Raw genomic sequence first — 16,210 nt, forward strand, 5'->3', positions numbered from 1 at the left:
ATTCTAATCTTGAAATGCTACACAAGGAACATGGAGACACAAACATCTTCAAGAAAGCCCTGAAGTTTTAGTTAGGATTCCTAAAGTTTAGGTTTTTTCTTTTCACATATTAAAAAGTGGAAATTCTGAAAACAGCCATTCTTCAAGGGTATGTTAAAACAGATGCAATCTGAGCTCAACACAAATTAGAAGGCGCAAATCTATAAAACACACATGCCATGCAAGAGAAAATGTAGATAATGAGCCAAATGGGCAGGTGGAAAAGACTGAGGAATCTGTCCATATTACAGCAGGTTCCCCTTTCACATGTTAAAATGCAGGCTCTTAGTACAGTATAGAAGTAACTAGAAAATTCCCCGTCAACAATGATGGGAGGTGGGAGCAGTGACGAAGTGCTGCCACCCACCATCCCATGCCACTGCCACCTTCCAGGAGCAGGGAAAAAGCTTGCCCTGTGATCCCGCTCTGCCAACACCCCATGCCACTGCCCTCTCCCACCCCACTCCGCCCCCTGTCACAGTGGTGCGCCGCACTCCGATTGGTTGTTTCACTAACCAGTCAGAGGGCTCCAAGAGTATTACGGACAAACAGATGGACTAAGCTCTTTATTATATAAGAATTTTACAGATTATAATTTTTATTTTGCTAAACCACATCTAAGGAAATGGGACATTAGTTTTGCTCATTATAAGGGCTCTGCACACTAGCTGCTCTCTAATGTGAAAAGATGAGCATAGAAGGAACACCCTCCCTGCCAAGCCCTGCAAGGAAGGCAGAGAGGATCTCTCAACTTTTGAGAATCAAGATTGAAAGAAAGTGCGATTCAAACTACTTATGAAAAACTCCAAGAAGGAAATATGGAAGGGAATGGCTCAATTCCTTGTTTCACTTGGGTAATAGGTTACTCTAGCTGAAAGTTTCTGGAACCAAAGGTTCTGGAAAATTTCAGCTAGAGCAACTTATCACTTAATCACCTAAACACCTGCCCTGCTTAATCACCTAAACATCCACTGGGGGTTGTAGGTGGGTATATATACACTGGTGCTCCATTGCATTCGAAAGCTAGTCTAAGTTTACCCTAACCATGTACCTGGTTTAGTAAAATACCACGCAAAAATCCTTTCCTTCTGCAGAAGAGTTGAAAGATTCCCTCAACCCCATACTGTGGATATCACCAGAATACACTTAAGAGTCTAGAACAAGAAAAAAAAGCCAAAAGAATGGGTGAGGGAAAAATATCAGCCATGAGTATTATCACCCAAATATCAGCCACCCCACGTTAGGATAAGTGGAGCTTCTCATAAGTCAAAGACGGGCACTTTGGTAAACACTGCCAAGTAAAAAACTCATTAGACCAGCTGTGTGCTTAACCTCTGGCTTAGGGCCAAATCCAGTCTTTGGGCCCATGTCATCTGGCCCATGGGACTCCCCATCTTTCCAAAAATGCGGTGCCAGGAATATGGTGGTAGGACATGGCCCCACATGCCAAATTCATGCTGGATCCGGCCTACAGACTAGTCCTACAGGGAAGAAAGGCTGAGCACCACTGAATTAGACCAACCACTGTTCTGGTAGTTTACAAAGGCCTCCTCAAAACTCTCCTGAGCAACATGCTCAGAACTCAAGCCATACCTCAATAAACTGTTATAACCAGCAGCTGATAGATCTTTCCTCAAAGCATTTTTAGGCTGGAGAGGCCTGCAAGGGAGGATTGTGAGCTGTAGGCTCATCTCAAAGGAGAGGTACTTTGATATTCTTCCCTCAGTCTGTCGCAAGTGTCCCTGAAAGATGAGGGACCCAGACTTTCACGAAGATTATTCATGAGAAAGTTAAGCAAGAAATTCAGGGGATAACAGAAAGTTTTGAGTCTAGCATTTGTGCTGGCAGAAGGCAAGGGCAGTTTCTCTGGCATGCAGTCATCCCAAAAATACAACTGTTCTTGTAGGCAGAACCTAAAGAAGTTACAGCTGAACTTCTCTGTCTTACTGTTTCACCCCAGTTATACACAGCATGATTCACAGCAAGTTACCCCAGATGCAGAGTTTCTCTGGTTTGAGGAAAATGTCTGACATTAAATGGGTGCCTTTTGCAGCTGCACAAGCTGCTTGGCCAGGCATAACCATCTGCACTGCAAGCCAATCCAAAACCTGGACACAATGCACACAAATATAATTAAAAAGGTTGGAAAACTGTTAGCGGGACAAACTTTTATATTAAAACTGACTAGTCTACATCAGTCAGTAGTAAAACTAAATGCTCAGTTTCACATAAGTATGAAAGAGAACATAAATAAAAAGAAAATTAGCCTAAAATATTCAAAATTCATGAACGAATTAGACACCCATAAATTTGCCAGAAAGATGAAATGTATGTTCCTTGTTGAAAGGATGAGAACCTAATAATGGCAGCACTCTCAGTGGGTAATAACAATGTTAGAGCTAGTTTTTATGTGTGCATGCCCACATACAACATAGAAAGAAAATTGTTATAGATAATGCAGGTTAAGACTTAATTATTCAGTAAGTACATCTTTACTTAATTCTTCACACAGAAGTTTGTCTGTGATCAGATGATTAAATAAAATTAATTTTTAAAATGGAGATGGGAGAGTAGGCTAAAACAGTAGATATATTGAAGTTGGCAGGATCTGACATTCACGCTATACTACTTATAGGAATTAAGTACTTTCTGTAATATTATTTTAAGGATTCATGGAGAACAGGTGTAGCCTGGTGGGCACAGCACTTATCTTGAAGGGAAAAGGAAAGGATATGGGAAACATAATCCCAGTCAGTCTAGTATGGAACCCTAAAACAAAAAAGAAAAATTCTGATACGGATTAAGAATCAATTTTTACATACCTAGACATCAGAGTTGATAAACATGGGTTTGACAGTAACGGACTGACACACTCTAATTTCCTTCTGACAGGGTGGCTAGCTGGCTAAGTAAATACAAGAAGAGCAGTAAATTGACATTATCTAACTCTGGTAAGGCTGCTGACACCATCACAATTATTTCATTTTTTTTTTTTTTTATAGAAGCCAATAAAATATAGTCTAGATGTAATCAGCATCTGGTGAATCCCCTAAAACTGGTTTAAATCATTCTCAGAATATTTATAATGATTTACAGTCCATCCAAGAAGATATTTCAAGAGGGGCCCTGCAAAGATGCATCTTTTGCCTGGTTCTATTCAGTATTTTCATTAATTGTGTGCTTAATGGACTAAACACATGCAGATTAGGCTAGGAACAGTTGCAAGCAATATGGAGAACAGGATCCTATGAAGAACTGGAGAAATACCATATTTTCTTGCATATCACACACCTTTGATAAGGCATGCATCTTGTTTTTGGAAGGCAGAAAAAAAAAAAGAGAGAACTTTTGAAAATACCAGTAAGAAAAGAAAAAATGAGGGAAAGAAGAAAAAAAAAAGAGAGGAGAAAATAGAAGAAAGAAAGAAAAGAAAAGAAGAGACGGGAGAAAAAAAGGAGAGAAGGAAAAGGAGAGAAAAGAAAGCAGAAGAGAAGAGAGAAAAAGGGTAAAAGATAGGGACCTACCAAATTCATGATGGAAGTGGGCTGGCTGCGTGGCAGCACATTTAATTTTGCAAGTTCCCCTGCATGCCCTCCCCTGGCACTGATTGGTGGAGGGGCCACACTTGCGGTCCTGATTGGCAGGGAGGCAGAAGCTGCAGTTTTAAACTTGGAGCCATTTTTGCTGCCCCACCGCCTTTTGGCTGAGAGGTCCTGGGATCTCTGCTGCTGACTGCCAACCAGTAAAGACACAAAAACTGTGCCATGTTTCAAACCACGGTTTACACTTCCTTGGTGATTCATTATAGAAACACCTGCAGTTGCTGTGGGTGGGGGGGAAAGAAGAGGGTTATTACATGATTTTATCCCAATTTGGCAAGCTGCTCCAGTGAGAAGCCATAGGCTGGGCTTTGCAGTACACAGCAAGAGTTGGAGGGTGGAAGGGGCTGTAAGGAATGGGGCTCATGCTCTGCCCAGCTGTGCCCTGCCTGGCCCCTGGCCCCAGGGTTGGGAAGGGGCAGCAGCAGCCAGTGCACATGTGTTTGTCTGCCACATTGCTCCCTGAGCAGCAATGCTGCACCCCTGGGTAGGCAGGTTGCCCCAGCACTTCTGGCATGGAAGCCTAGCAGAGCTAATGCTGGGGGTAGGGGGTTGCTAGTGTAGCCAGTGGGCTCCAGAAAAAGATATCCCCTATCCCACCATGGCACCCTGCAGCTCCCAGGGAGTACAACTTCCCCACGCAGTGCAGGCTCTCGCCCCGGAGAGCTCCATGTCTCCCAAACCCACCTGCATGCAAGCTCCCCCACTACAATGAGTGCCGGAGCTCTCCATAGCAAGCAGAACTTCTCCACTCCTCCCAGCCCCCCTCACCCGCAGCCCAGGGTCCAACCCCCGCTGGGGCCAGCCTGCCCTGCTTACAGTCCACAGGAATTGTATCTCGCCCTGAATTCAACATGGAAGTGAAAAACCACAGTTTTAAACGTGGCGCCGTTTTTGCCTCAGTGGTGGGGGAGACAAAAATCAGTGCAAAGTTTAAAGCTGCAGTTTTTGCCTCCCTGCCAATCAAAAGCAAGCTGCAAGCACAGCCCCTCCACCGATCAGCAGCAAGCAGAGGGAGAAGGTGCCCAGAGACCTGCAAGATTAGTGGTGCTGCTGCACTTGCACCATGAATTTGGTAGGTCCCTAGAAAAAGAGAGAGTGGGGAAGGGGAAAGAGGAGGAAGAAATTATGTGAACTGGCTGCCAGAGCCTGGCCACCCACCATTAGCAATGCAGGTGAGCAGTGTGGGCACTAGGTACGTAAGGCAGTGACTGCCACTGCTGGTTTTCCTTCTCCTCCCTGTCCCCTTCCAGCACATCAGCAGGCACTGGGGGTGGGTCAGGAGAACATGGGCAGGGACGCAGTCTGTATTCTGCTAACCCTGCCCCCGTGTCAGTGGCTGTGCCGGGGGTGAGGTTAGCAGAATGCAGACCATGTCCCTGCCTGTGTTCTCTTGATCCCACCCTCAGAGCAGCAACTTTAAAAAAATGCATACACATCTTCCTCAGCACACTTCCAGGCATGCCAAGGAGAATGTCTCCGCATACCACTAATTGGCACATGTGCCAATTGGTTGCCTCTCTCTGGTATATCCTGTTCTTGGATTTATTAAGAGATGTGAGGTCTTATTCAACTCTACATAATGCCTATGGTGTCTTAGCTGGAACACTTATCAGGTTTTAGGCACACACATTTTAAAAAAGGTAGATAAATTAGAACGAGTAGAAAGTAGTAAGAATGAGACCATGTATTTTGCAAACTCAGAATAATGAACTAAAGTAGTGATTCTCAACCAGGGTGCCATGAGATCTATTTAAAGGTGTCACACAATATTGGAACAGTTAGGTGTATAAAACACCTACCTTCACTTGGGTTCACAAAACAAACTCATAGGCACTCACAGCATCGAATATTCTGACTTGTTCTGGTCTTTCTGAGTTCTTCCAACAGAAGAATTGCTCTAGTATTTTTCCAGTCAAAATATGAGTAAAAGCTAAGAGCTGGTATTTTCTGAGGGGTGCCTTTCATCTAAAAAGGTTGAGAATCACTAGGCTAGAGTCATGCTTCCTCTCTTCTTGCTTTCTAGCCCAAAGTTCTTGTATTCTTAGCTAGAGTGGAACAGTTTTAATTGGATGAGGAGGGGGCATCACTCCACCTATATTTAACTCTGGGGTTAGGTCAGGGGTGGGCAAAAATATGGCCTGGGGGCCGGATCCCACCTGCCAGGCCATTCCACCCAGCCTGCGGGGCCTCTAAAAAAAAAAAAAAAATTAGAAAAAATAATATTTATTTGGTTCTGGCTGCCTGTCAAAAAGGACAGGAGCCAGGGGCAGCAGGACCCAGGGGAAGCTGGTGGCAGAACCCAGCAGCAAGGCCTGCCCAGCTCCGCCCCTGCAACCAGAAGCCCCTGCCTACCAGAGGCTTCTGGCCTGGGACCATGGGACTGCTCCTGGTTCCCTGTGCCAGAGAGGAAAATGCAGCCCTCAACAGCTTGCCAAGACTCAGTAAGTGGCCCTCCACCCAAAATAATTGCCCACCCCTGGGTTAGGTTCATCTTCTGCGGGACAAGATTAAAACCCACCATAGACTGAAGATGGTTCAGATATTCCATGTGAATATTCCTAGAGCAAGTAGTCTAACCATTTAGCTACTGCATGAAAACCACCACAACGATTTCCTGTTCCTATCTCGTTTTTAGCAACAGCAGCTCTTGCCGTTTTACTTCATGTTGAACTCAATTCTATTGATGTTAGGTGTGCTTGGAGTACACATCCTGGAATAGGTGCCCCAGGGGATTTAGACACTGCTTTGGTGAACAGACTTTGGTAAGAGACATGTCAAGGTGTTCTGCTCAGCCAAAAAACTGTAACTAGATCTGAATTTAGGTTGCATTGTATGGATTAAAAAAAAGTGTCTATCCTAAAAGGTAAACTGAAGACATTTTCAGATTTAGCTATTTAAATTCCAAATGCAAGTAGAACTTTCAGGTTACTTCTAAAATCAGCATGATCTGATGTGTAGGCTGGGTCACCAAGTACACCAGGACGGTAGAGGGAACAATCACAAACACAAGATGCACCTTAGAACACACTGCAGAAATGGATGCAGGGATGTGATTTTCTAAGAGAAATTCAATCAATCAAGTTTGTTGGTTCATTATACTTTATTACCATTGTAACTGAAGCGCTTTAGTTTTCAAGATGAGGGTTTCCTGTTGCTTGAGGTATCACAAAAAAAGGAAAAGCTAGTACTCAAGCAATTAAAAAAATCCTGACTTATTTTGGGTAATATTTAAATTAGTACTTTAATTAAACTTGAAATCAATATGCAGAATTAGCCTTTTAAGCAACCGCACACAAGTGTTCGCTGTGCTTTATTGTGCTAACTAGTTAACAAAAAATGCTCAGCACTGATAACTTAGTATGTTAGTGACTACTCAGGCTAAGATCTATTTATACAGCATGTGCAAAACTAATGTTCTGCCAAGTTGTTATCCATAAAAAAGCATTAACTCAAAATACTTCCATCCCAAATCTAAAAAATGATCATGTCACTGCCAACCTAGTCAAATCTGTGGCAGCTAACAAGAAATCCAGGGTTCAAAAGTATTCTGGTGACCAAAAACTATGCTTTGGGAAGAAATGGACATGTTCCAGTAATGAAGTGTCCAAAATCTTTTATTGATACTCAGTTTACCAATTCTAAATTGCAAAATAGTTAATTCTTATTCCAGTTTCCATCCTTACCAAACACTGATTTAATTCAAATCTCATAAAGATGAATAGAGAAAAAAACCCATAATCATCTCTCTTGGCAGCCTCTCACACACTGACATAGATAGGAGAGCAGAATGGAATCCAGCATGACCTTTGTAGTGGGTAAACTGCTAGCCCTCATTCTCCAAAGAGCAGAGGTACTCATCATTCTCCAAAAGAGCAAAATCACTTGGTTATGCAACTTCAGCTGTTCCGATTTTTACTAAATATATCTGCTGAAGTTTATCCTTTTTCAGAAAGAGATGAAAGATAGAGTATTAACAGATTCCAATGAAGAGAAGACAAATTTTTGCAGTACTGAGATCACTGCTGGAAAGTAGCTTAATGAAGTTCTGAAAAACAATTTGGTAGCTCTAACTAACAGTCCTGTAAACCTGTTTCTAAGGTGATGCATGACTGAAAAGAGTAGAAAAATCCACGTTTTTCTTTCCGAAAAGATGTTAAAAGCTTCTGGTCATTAAGAACATGTGGCTATTTTCCCCAATGTTTTTCAAAATCCCTGGCATGTGATGTATATAATTTCAGAAGACAGGCGCAACAGTCACTTGGTTTGCTAAACCATCTTTGAATTTTAATGTGAAGCAGTTTTAACTAATACTGTTTCTTCTCTTCTGCTTTTGGAAGACAGATAGTTGGCTAAGACACTCTAGGAAACAAAGTGACTTTAGTGAAACTAGAATCTATTTCCCTAGTGTAGTTCCAACTCCAAACTATACAAGAGACATGTAAGTTTCTGATCTCCATCAGAGTGCCTATACTGGTAGCAATGTGCTGGGATATTAAAATGTTCCAAAACTAAAAGTCAGCATTCCTTGCTGGGGGTGGGGGGAGTGGGAGGAGAGAGACTGCAGCTTCAAATATTATCATGACTAGGGATCTCTGTAAATCACACTGGAAGTGCCCCCCAGCAACAGCTTCTTTAATGCTTTCATTTCACTGCTTGCCCCCCCACCCCCCCTTGGTTGACAAATGTTTTAAAGTATGCTGCGGTTTTTCCTTCTTCGGGGATCAGTGGCAAATGGGTTGGCCAGCAGGACCCCTCCACCAATCAGTGGAGGAGGGGGTGGTAAGCAGTGAAATGAAAAAAAACATTAAAGAGGTCACTGCAGGGGGAACTTCCAATGTAATTTACGGAGATCCCTAATCATGACATAGAGAGTGATTCTCAACCAGAGTGCCATGGCTCCCTGGTGCGCTTTGAGATCCTTTTAAGGGGTGCCACATAAAGTTACCACTGTTAGGTTGTGATTCACTAGATAAACCCAGAGATTTTAAATAGAAATCCAACATTGTGGTCTTTCTGATTTTTTTGCAACAGAAAGAACTGCACTATTGTTTTTTTTTTTTATAGGCAACAAGAGTGAAAACTAAGACCTGGCATCTTCTGAAGAAAGTCTTGGGTCAACCCAGGGGTGCCTCAAGTCTAAAAAGATGTTAAGAACAACTGGTGTTCCTTCCTTGTTAGGATACTCCTGTAAGAGGAACGGGAGCAGGGATCTGATATTTCAATGTTAAGTGCCTGAAAAGCAAGCTTTGTAGACATCTTTGTGCAGCAGAAAGAATGGAACGACACAAAAAAGGAAGATAGAGACACAGCAATAATTGAGAGGTATTGTAACAATTAGTCCCACTTGTCAGCTCCTGGCACAATTCTTTCAGAGTTCTCAATTTGTATAATCAACATAATCTGAAGTTCTCTGTTGAAACTGGTTTAGCTAGTACATACCTATAAGTTCATAAATGTGATAATATCTAAGAGCAACAGCTTTTCAGCTGCTGCATCATAGATTATACAGAAGGAAAACATCTGCCCAGAGGTTGTCTGCTTTGACTTGAAAAATGTATTAAAAGTTGTCTTTTAGACTCATCACCATCTATAAGACTTGAAACTGAAACCAAATTTTTAGAAAGAAAAAAATTCCATGTTTCTAAAGTCAACAAATTATATTACCGAATTCCTATCTATTTGCATCTCAAGGTCAACTATAATGGCCTGCATACCAAGCTTGCCTTTAGATGTTAAAAGCTTGCAGCATTCTCCCTTTGCTGAACACACATACATGTGCCGTTTCTCAGAGGTCTTTGCCTTATCCGAGGAAGCTGACAATCTCTTTCAGATAAAACTATTCACAATTCCCCAAAGGTGGCAAATTTGGCAATCTTCACTGCCTAATCTATATGAATTCTCAGCCATTAAATAATTTTGTATTAGGACCTTAATTGGCAAGAATTAGTTGTCTTCAATAGTAACAAATAGGGAAACCACCAACTGTGAGACTGAGTTGAACTGACTGTGCCATTACTTGAATGTGGTGGAAATAAATGACCCAAAGCTATAAAAGGTAGTTTCTTGTTTTTCTATCAGTTGATTAAAAAAGTACTTTTACCATCAGTTAAAATGTAAAGAGAACTGCAAATCAGAACTTCAAGTGATACAACAGAATTGCAATCCAATTTTGCATCAGAGCAACTGCTTGGAAGTAGTATTAGAGTGCAAGCTCCCACAGACAGAACAGCCATGTTCACAAAAGTAAACACTGAAGTAACTGCAGGTATTTAAAAAGACTACTTGAAATTTATTTTTAAGTAATTCACTCCCCAGTAAGCAGATGGTTCTCTCATAAGTTCTCTATTAATACAGAAAAACTAGAAGTATGTTTGTTTTTTGTGGACCAAAATATATCAATTGATATGCAAGCGTATACATTTATATATTCATATTAAATCTATTCCCTGACACACTTAGTAGTAAAAGCACTGCTGTTTTAACAAGAGATTTTTTTTTTTTGGCTTACTTTTTTAGTTTTCTGGAAGTACAGTTCTGGAAAAGCATGAAACCAGTACGCCAACTGAGAGATGTAGAAAAATTTCATCTGAAATCTGCATGAGACAGCAAGAAAATATATACAGTAAGTGTGTTTGGTAACTATATTCCTAGTTCAAATGTTCCAAAAAATTTTCCTGCAAACTTCTAAAACCTATGGATAAACAACAAGAGAAATGCAAATTTTCTCTCACTAATAAAACTTCTGGGAAAAATGAAATGGTATTACAAGAAATGGCTAAACCTTATTAACTTCCCTCTCTGCCCTGAAGAAATTGGATTTCTGGATGTTCCAAATGAGGAGAGCAGCAAGTTTTTGCATCATATAATAACATATTTTAGACCACTACCACAGCTCTGCCCAGTAGTTGGTCTAAGCCATGAACTAGCACTGTACTATAAATCTTAGATAATTATTACTTTCCAACATTCTGGGAAAAAAAAAAAAAAAAAGGCTTACGGAATCAGAGTGTGAGGGTAGTCCTTCCACAAAGATGTTGGATCAGATACATAATTCTCCTGAAAATGGATAATGCTACTGATTACCGTTTTTAGTTTAGAAATCATACTCCAAAATCCACATACAGAAACAAAATGGTCAAGCTGCACCCACATGTGTGGGGGGGTGGGGGTGGGGGTCAGTCAACTTAAAACTACAGCAGTATCATACCATTAGTAAGCTTCTTTAGTTATATTATAGGCCTTTAGCATTACTCTGAATAAGAAGAATTTTCAGAAGCAGAAGTCAAGCTTACTAAAGAATAAATATTTCAAGTTTTGCTTTTTGAAGACCCTCAAGCTCCCCAAGTTTTAACAAAGTCTCACAATATCCAAAAAAAAGAGAATCATGTTTATTGTATTTACTCAGATCTGAGATGACATTTCGCCCCCATATCTAAAAAAGTCTAATTACTGATGGTGGTGGTTGTATAATTGTTCCTAAAAATAATAAACTAGAAGTAATTTACTCAGATTGCAATTAAGAGTCAAAATAAACACAGATGAAGTATCCTGTGTCTATTTCTAACCTGCTGTTCAAAAGACAAAGCCAAGGATTCAGGAGTGAGTGCTACCAATATTTAGCTACAACTGAGATCTAACAGGATTTTGCAAAGGATTAGTCTCTGCTCTAATAAATGGCTGAGCAACAGAGGAAGTTATTTTCTTACTGCAAATGACTGAGATCTGACACTATAAATGCAAGATAAGACATACTTACAGAGACAAGAATACTTGCGCCCCAAACGCAGGAGAAAAAGTAGAAAGCACTCAGCTGTCCAGATTCATTAAACTTGCTATGCTTCGTTTTAGAAAAGTGCATTTTCCTGTTAATTTTCTAAAACAGAAGTTATGAATTGAGAAATGTGTTAAAACAAATGTGTTTCAGGTGTTACATGTCTCATTTTTCACACAGTATCTTAAATCGAAATTAACATATTCCATGATCATACATTTTAATTTTCAAAATTTTAAATATTAAAAAAATGTAATAGTACTGATGTTTGCTATCTTAATAAAGATGAATATTTTGTACTTACATCCAACACATATTCTTGAATAATGGCATGTACGATTATTGCTACCAGCATATAGAAGAAAATTGTAGCCAAGTCTTTGAAACCATAGTAATAGAGAGAGACAGTTTCTGCAGATTGTTCTGAAGGATTAAAAAAACCCAGATTTTAAAGAGTTAAATACTAGGATCTCATTTAATCCATTTATTAATAAGTGTATCTATTTCTCAAAGAAGTATTTTTCAGATAAGAAATTAAGATATTAGTGTGCACAGAGTATAAACTAAGTTTAAATCTATGGTCTATCATCACTGGTTAAGCCACTGGGGGCCCAAACTTTTTGGTAGGTGTGCAACAAGTTAGCCCCGCACTCTACCCAAGTGCTACTCTGCCCCCCTTTCCCTGTCCAATCTTCTGTCTGCTCTGTAATGATCTGCTGCTTTGCTGTCTTCTTCCTGCCCTATCTGCCACTGTGCTGCCTGCCCCTTCCCCAGTCGGGCAGATACCACACACACAAGCTACTTGTGCCACTTGGGACATGCATGCAACAGGCTGTCCACCACCCATAGGTTAAACCAGCAACCTTAACTTCTACTAATTATCTCCATCCCACCAAAGACATAACTGTTTCTGGAAAGAATTAAAATAAAAATATAATTAATGCATTTAAGCGAGCTAGTGGAATTCTTTAGAAGGGGCACTGTTAACATTTAAATAACTTGTCTCCCTCTTAGTACAACTTGCAGAGACAAAGTTTTATCCATAAAGTTGCTAAAATCATTCACACTGATCTGAATGCCTGCCTCATATCTAGATGTATGCAGAAACTAGGCATGTTGATACCATTTTATTGATGATAAAACACAACAAAACAGCATTAACATTTTATCACAGAAGCCATTTTAAACTGTATCATTTAAAATATAAGAATGGGTCAATTTATGAAGACTATAATTCTTTCTACCCCACTGGTATCTAAACTCCCTAAAGAAACCCACCTGTGGCAGGAATTGTAACATTGTACTGAAGCGTAACAAAAATGACTGCTGCTTTTGCTGTAATCTGAAAGAAAAGAACAAAGTGAGTACTACACATTCTAAGTTATCAATGGACTATTGACAACATATTTATTAAACAGAAAACACCAATGTGATCTCAGCAGGGCAGGAGAGAAACACACCCTTAAGACAAAATTAAGGAAATGATGATCTCCCGAGGTCCCTTCCAGCCCTGATGTTTATTTAATAGATTTCATAGACTTCCCATCATCTCAGAGTCTGTTGGTCTGACTTTCAAGTCAGAATAAATAGCCTTACCCAAAAGCTGATTCACACAATACAGGCAGGGTATTTGTGGAACTGAGCATTTTCAGAATATTTAAAAACACAACTCTCAAGCTTCTCCAATACTGCATATTTACCAGTTAGCACTTTCTACTGTATTAAACTAATAATAGGAACTGTAGTTCCTTTCTCAATACACACTTAGCGATTCAGCTAATCTGAAGGAAGCCAGTTGTTTCCTACAACCCAGTTTCACCTATTTTTAGGCAAATATGTTAGCCAGTTTTCAAAGCCATTCTGAGGTCAAACCCCATTTTCAAAATACACTGCCCATGCTACAGATGAAAGAGGAGAAAAGAACCAGTAGAAAGAACAGAATGAAGAGGCTGATAGACTCTTTATATTTTCCTGAACTGGTAAACAGCTAACAGACTCAGAAACCGTTAAGCATCGTACAAGCAAGGTGAATGGAATGAAGTTATAGAAGTGACACCATGTATGCTGAGCAAGAAGTAAAACCATGATAAGTACAAATGAGTTATGAGAACTGAGTAAAGTTGGTAACGAAAAAAAGTCGATCCATGCCAACTTTCAAGCAAAAAACGTAGTTAATAATAGCCATATTGGAAGGCTTCAGTGGAGCCCACCTACTATCCCCAGGCCCAACCACTTTATTTAAAAACAAGCAAGAATAAAGAAGTTAAAATACCTAAACCAAAAAGGTTTAAGGAATCCAAACAATGCCCTCTTCTGCAATTAATCACACTTACATCATCCAATATTTGGCTCTAGACATTGGAGAGTGAATTTACAAAGGTCAAAATATCTTAAAATCATAAATACTCATTTCCTATTTAAGAGAACAAGTTTAGATAGACTCTGAGAAATCCTTTATTTTGGAATAAAACACTGAAGAAAATAGTAAGTGCTGGAAGCAAGGTCACCAAGTACAACTGAATGGGGCAACTCTGTATTTGTTCCATATCAAAATAAGTTTACAGAGCTTGGAAAGGCTTGGTCAGAGCTTGATCTTTTTGTGGGGACTGAAGGAACTGCAAATTACACCCCCTTTCCCTCAGCAAATTTAAAAAAGAACAAAAAACCTTACACTCCAGTATAGAAACAGCTTTACAACGTTAGCAAAATCAGTTAACAGCACAAACAAGATACTCAAAACCAGTGGTATAGAAGAGTGGTACAGTATCCTGTTTGTGCTAACTGATTTTGCTAATGTTGTAAAGCTGTTTGTATACTGGAGTGTAAGGTTTTTTGTTCTTTTTTAAATTTGCTGGGGGAAGGGGGTGTAACTTGTAGTTCCTTCAGGCAAAAAGGTAAACAGGAACTCTGTACAACCACAACCTTCCTATTCAAATATGTCAATAAGATGGAGATTGATGTGCCATAGCAAGCAAGAGTTGTTTCCCCACACCTGCTTTTCTGTAGCACGCTCCAATTCCTAGGATTATGTGGCATATTTTACCTAATCAAATCCCTGCCACTGCAGCGACCCCAGGGCATCATGTGTGTCCTTGTCTCTCCTGCTCTCTGCTAAAGCAGTCTGAAAGGCTCTTGAGTTTTTTTGTACAAGAGCCTCCCAGTTAGTCAGGCAGCTCTGGCGTTTGTGGAGTGTCTGCAACTGGGGAGAGGGAGGACAGAAGAACAGATATTCTTGCAGATCCTTTTGAACCCAAGTGGGCCCTTTTGTCTGCAACAACCTACGTGGTCCCTTCTAGTCTAGACCTGGTATTTGCCAACCAAACAGATGCTTACAAAAAGGAACTCTTGGATGATGACCCAACACTTACAACGTGCTGAGAACACAGATCCTGAAAAGCTGCTGTGTTTAGATTTCTGCCCAAACGAATCCGCTCATCCCATCAGAAGGGAACCCTTGCTGTGTTTAGATCGTGAAGGAAAAAGTACCTCCCTTGCTCAAAAATGCCATGGAGCAATGGGATAGCTTGAATCATATGAAGTAAGGGTTAGAAGGGACTGGACCGCAAAAGGTCAGCTAGCCCAGAGGATCTCAACCATTATTTTCCAGGGCCCACTTGTAAACATGAACAGCCAGTTCCAACACAGCGTCCCCACTCCCGCCGCTGTGCCACACCCCCCCATCCCACCTCCCAGCACGCAGGGTGGGGGGTGGCGGGCCTCCAAGCAGCCCCACACAGGCTGGAGCTCTGCCAGCCCACACTGGAGAAGCCACGCTTCCCCATGTTTCTTGCCTTTAAATGAGAATCCATTTTTAAAGTTTCTTCGCCATCGTTTTCCTGTATTCTCGCAACCTGCCCATTGAGAAACACTGACCTAGTCCAAGCCCCTGCTCAAAGCAGGACTAGACCCAACTTGTTGGCTGGGGAGGTCTCAGCTCCCTCAACTTCATGGAGCCAGAAGAGGCAAAAGAAAGCCTCCCCACCATCCCCATCTCCAGGTAACGCATCAGCTTGGGGGAGGGGGAAGGAGAAGACTCAGAGGGAGTGCGAACCCTCAGCCGGGCCAGGCTCTGCCGATACCCTCAGCACTGTCCTGGGCACCTGCCGGGCTCCCCAACGTCTGCGCCCCGAGGTGGGGACGCGGGGAGTTGTACACGTCACCACCCCCGACCTCCCCGCTCAACCCCGCCCCGGCGGCCGCGCTACTGCCACGTAACCGCGCTGCCCGGCGGCCCCGGCCCCGCCCCCCACAGCCCGGCGCCGCGCCGGGGTGGGTGTGTGCAGGGCACCACGGGACGGACACGGACACACGCGGGAGGCGTGGGGAGGAGGGACACGGACTCACCTCGAACATGAGGCCGAGCAGGAAGACCATGGCCACGCAGGACACGATGTCCGCGTGGTTCTGCACCACGAACTCATGGCTCAGCACGGGAGGGTTCTTGTTGCTCTTCTTGCGGATCGCCATGGCGGACCCGCGCCACTCTGCCGCCAGCGCAGCCCCTCGCCCCTGCGGCCAGGAAGAGGCGGATGGGACTGGGGAGGCGCCCGCCGCGCCCCGCCCCGCGCGCGGCCCCGGGTCCCGCTTCCGCCTAGCGCCGCCCCGCGCGGGCCCCGGCGGCTGGAGCCCGCAGCGACCCCTGGTGGCCGGCGGCCGGGAGCGCGGCAAGGCAGGGCCGCCCCTCGTGCTGTGCGGGGCGGGCGGGGGCAGCTCGGGGCGTGGTCCTGCCCCCGGCCGCTCGCCAGGCTTTGGCCGCTGCCAGAAGGAAGAGCGGTTCTCGACCCACGCCCGGTGGCCG

General features: G+C 42.5%; 1 protein-coding gene across 1 annotated transcript in view; it reads right to left on the minus strand.

The window, feature by feature from the left end:
- Positions 1-16,025, minus strand: part of TRAM1 (translocation associated membrane protein 1) — a 32,149-nt gene extending 16,124 nt beyond the window's left edge. Inside the window, exons 1-6 of the mRNA XM_090040148.1 lie at positions 15,757-16,025; positions 12,691-12,754; positions 11,717-11,835; positions 11,398-11,514; positions 10,639-10,697; positions 10,150-10,234 (exon numbers count right to left, since the gene is read on the minus strand). Coding sequence (XP_089896274.1) covers positions 10,150-10,234; positions 10,639-10,697; positions 11,398-11,514; positions 11,717-11,835; positions 12,691-12,754; positions 15,757-15,879 — 567 coding nt within the window. The 5' untranslated portion in view covers positions 15,880-16,025. The remainder of the gene's footprint in view (positions 1-10,149; positions 10,235-10,638; positions 10,698-11,397; positions 11,515-11,716; positions 11,836-12,690; positions 12,755-15,756) is intronic.
- Positions 16,026-16,210: the final 185 nt, after the last annotated feature.

The sequence above is a fragment of the Crocodylus siamensis genome, chromosome 3 (genome assembly GCF_052110815.1).
Source record: "Crocodylus siamensis isolate JL-2025a chromosome 3, ASM5211081v1, whole genome shotgun sequence".
NCBI lineage: Eukaryota > Metazoa > Chordata > Crocodylia > Crocodylidae > Crocodylus > Crocodylus siamensis.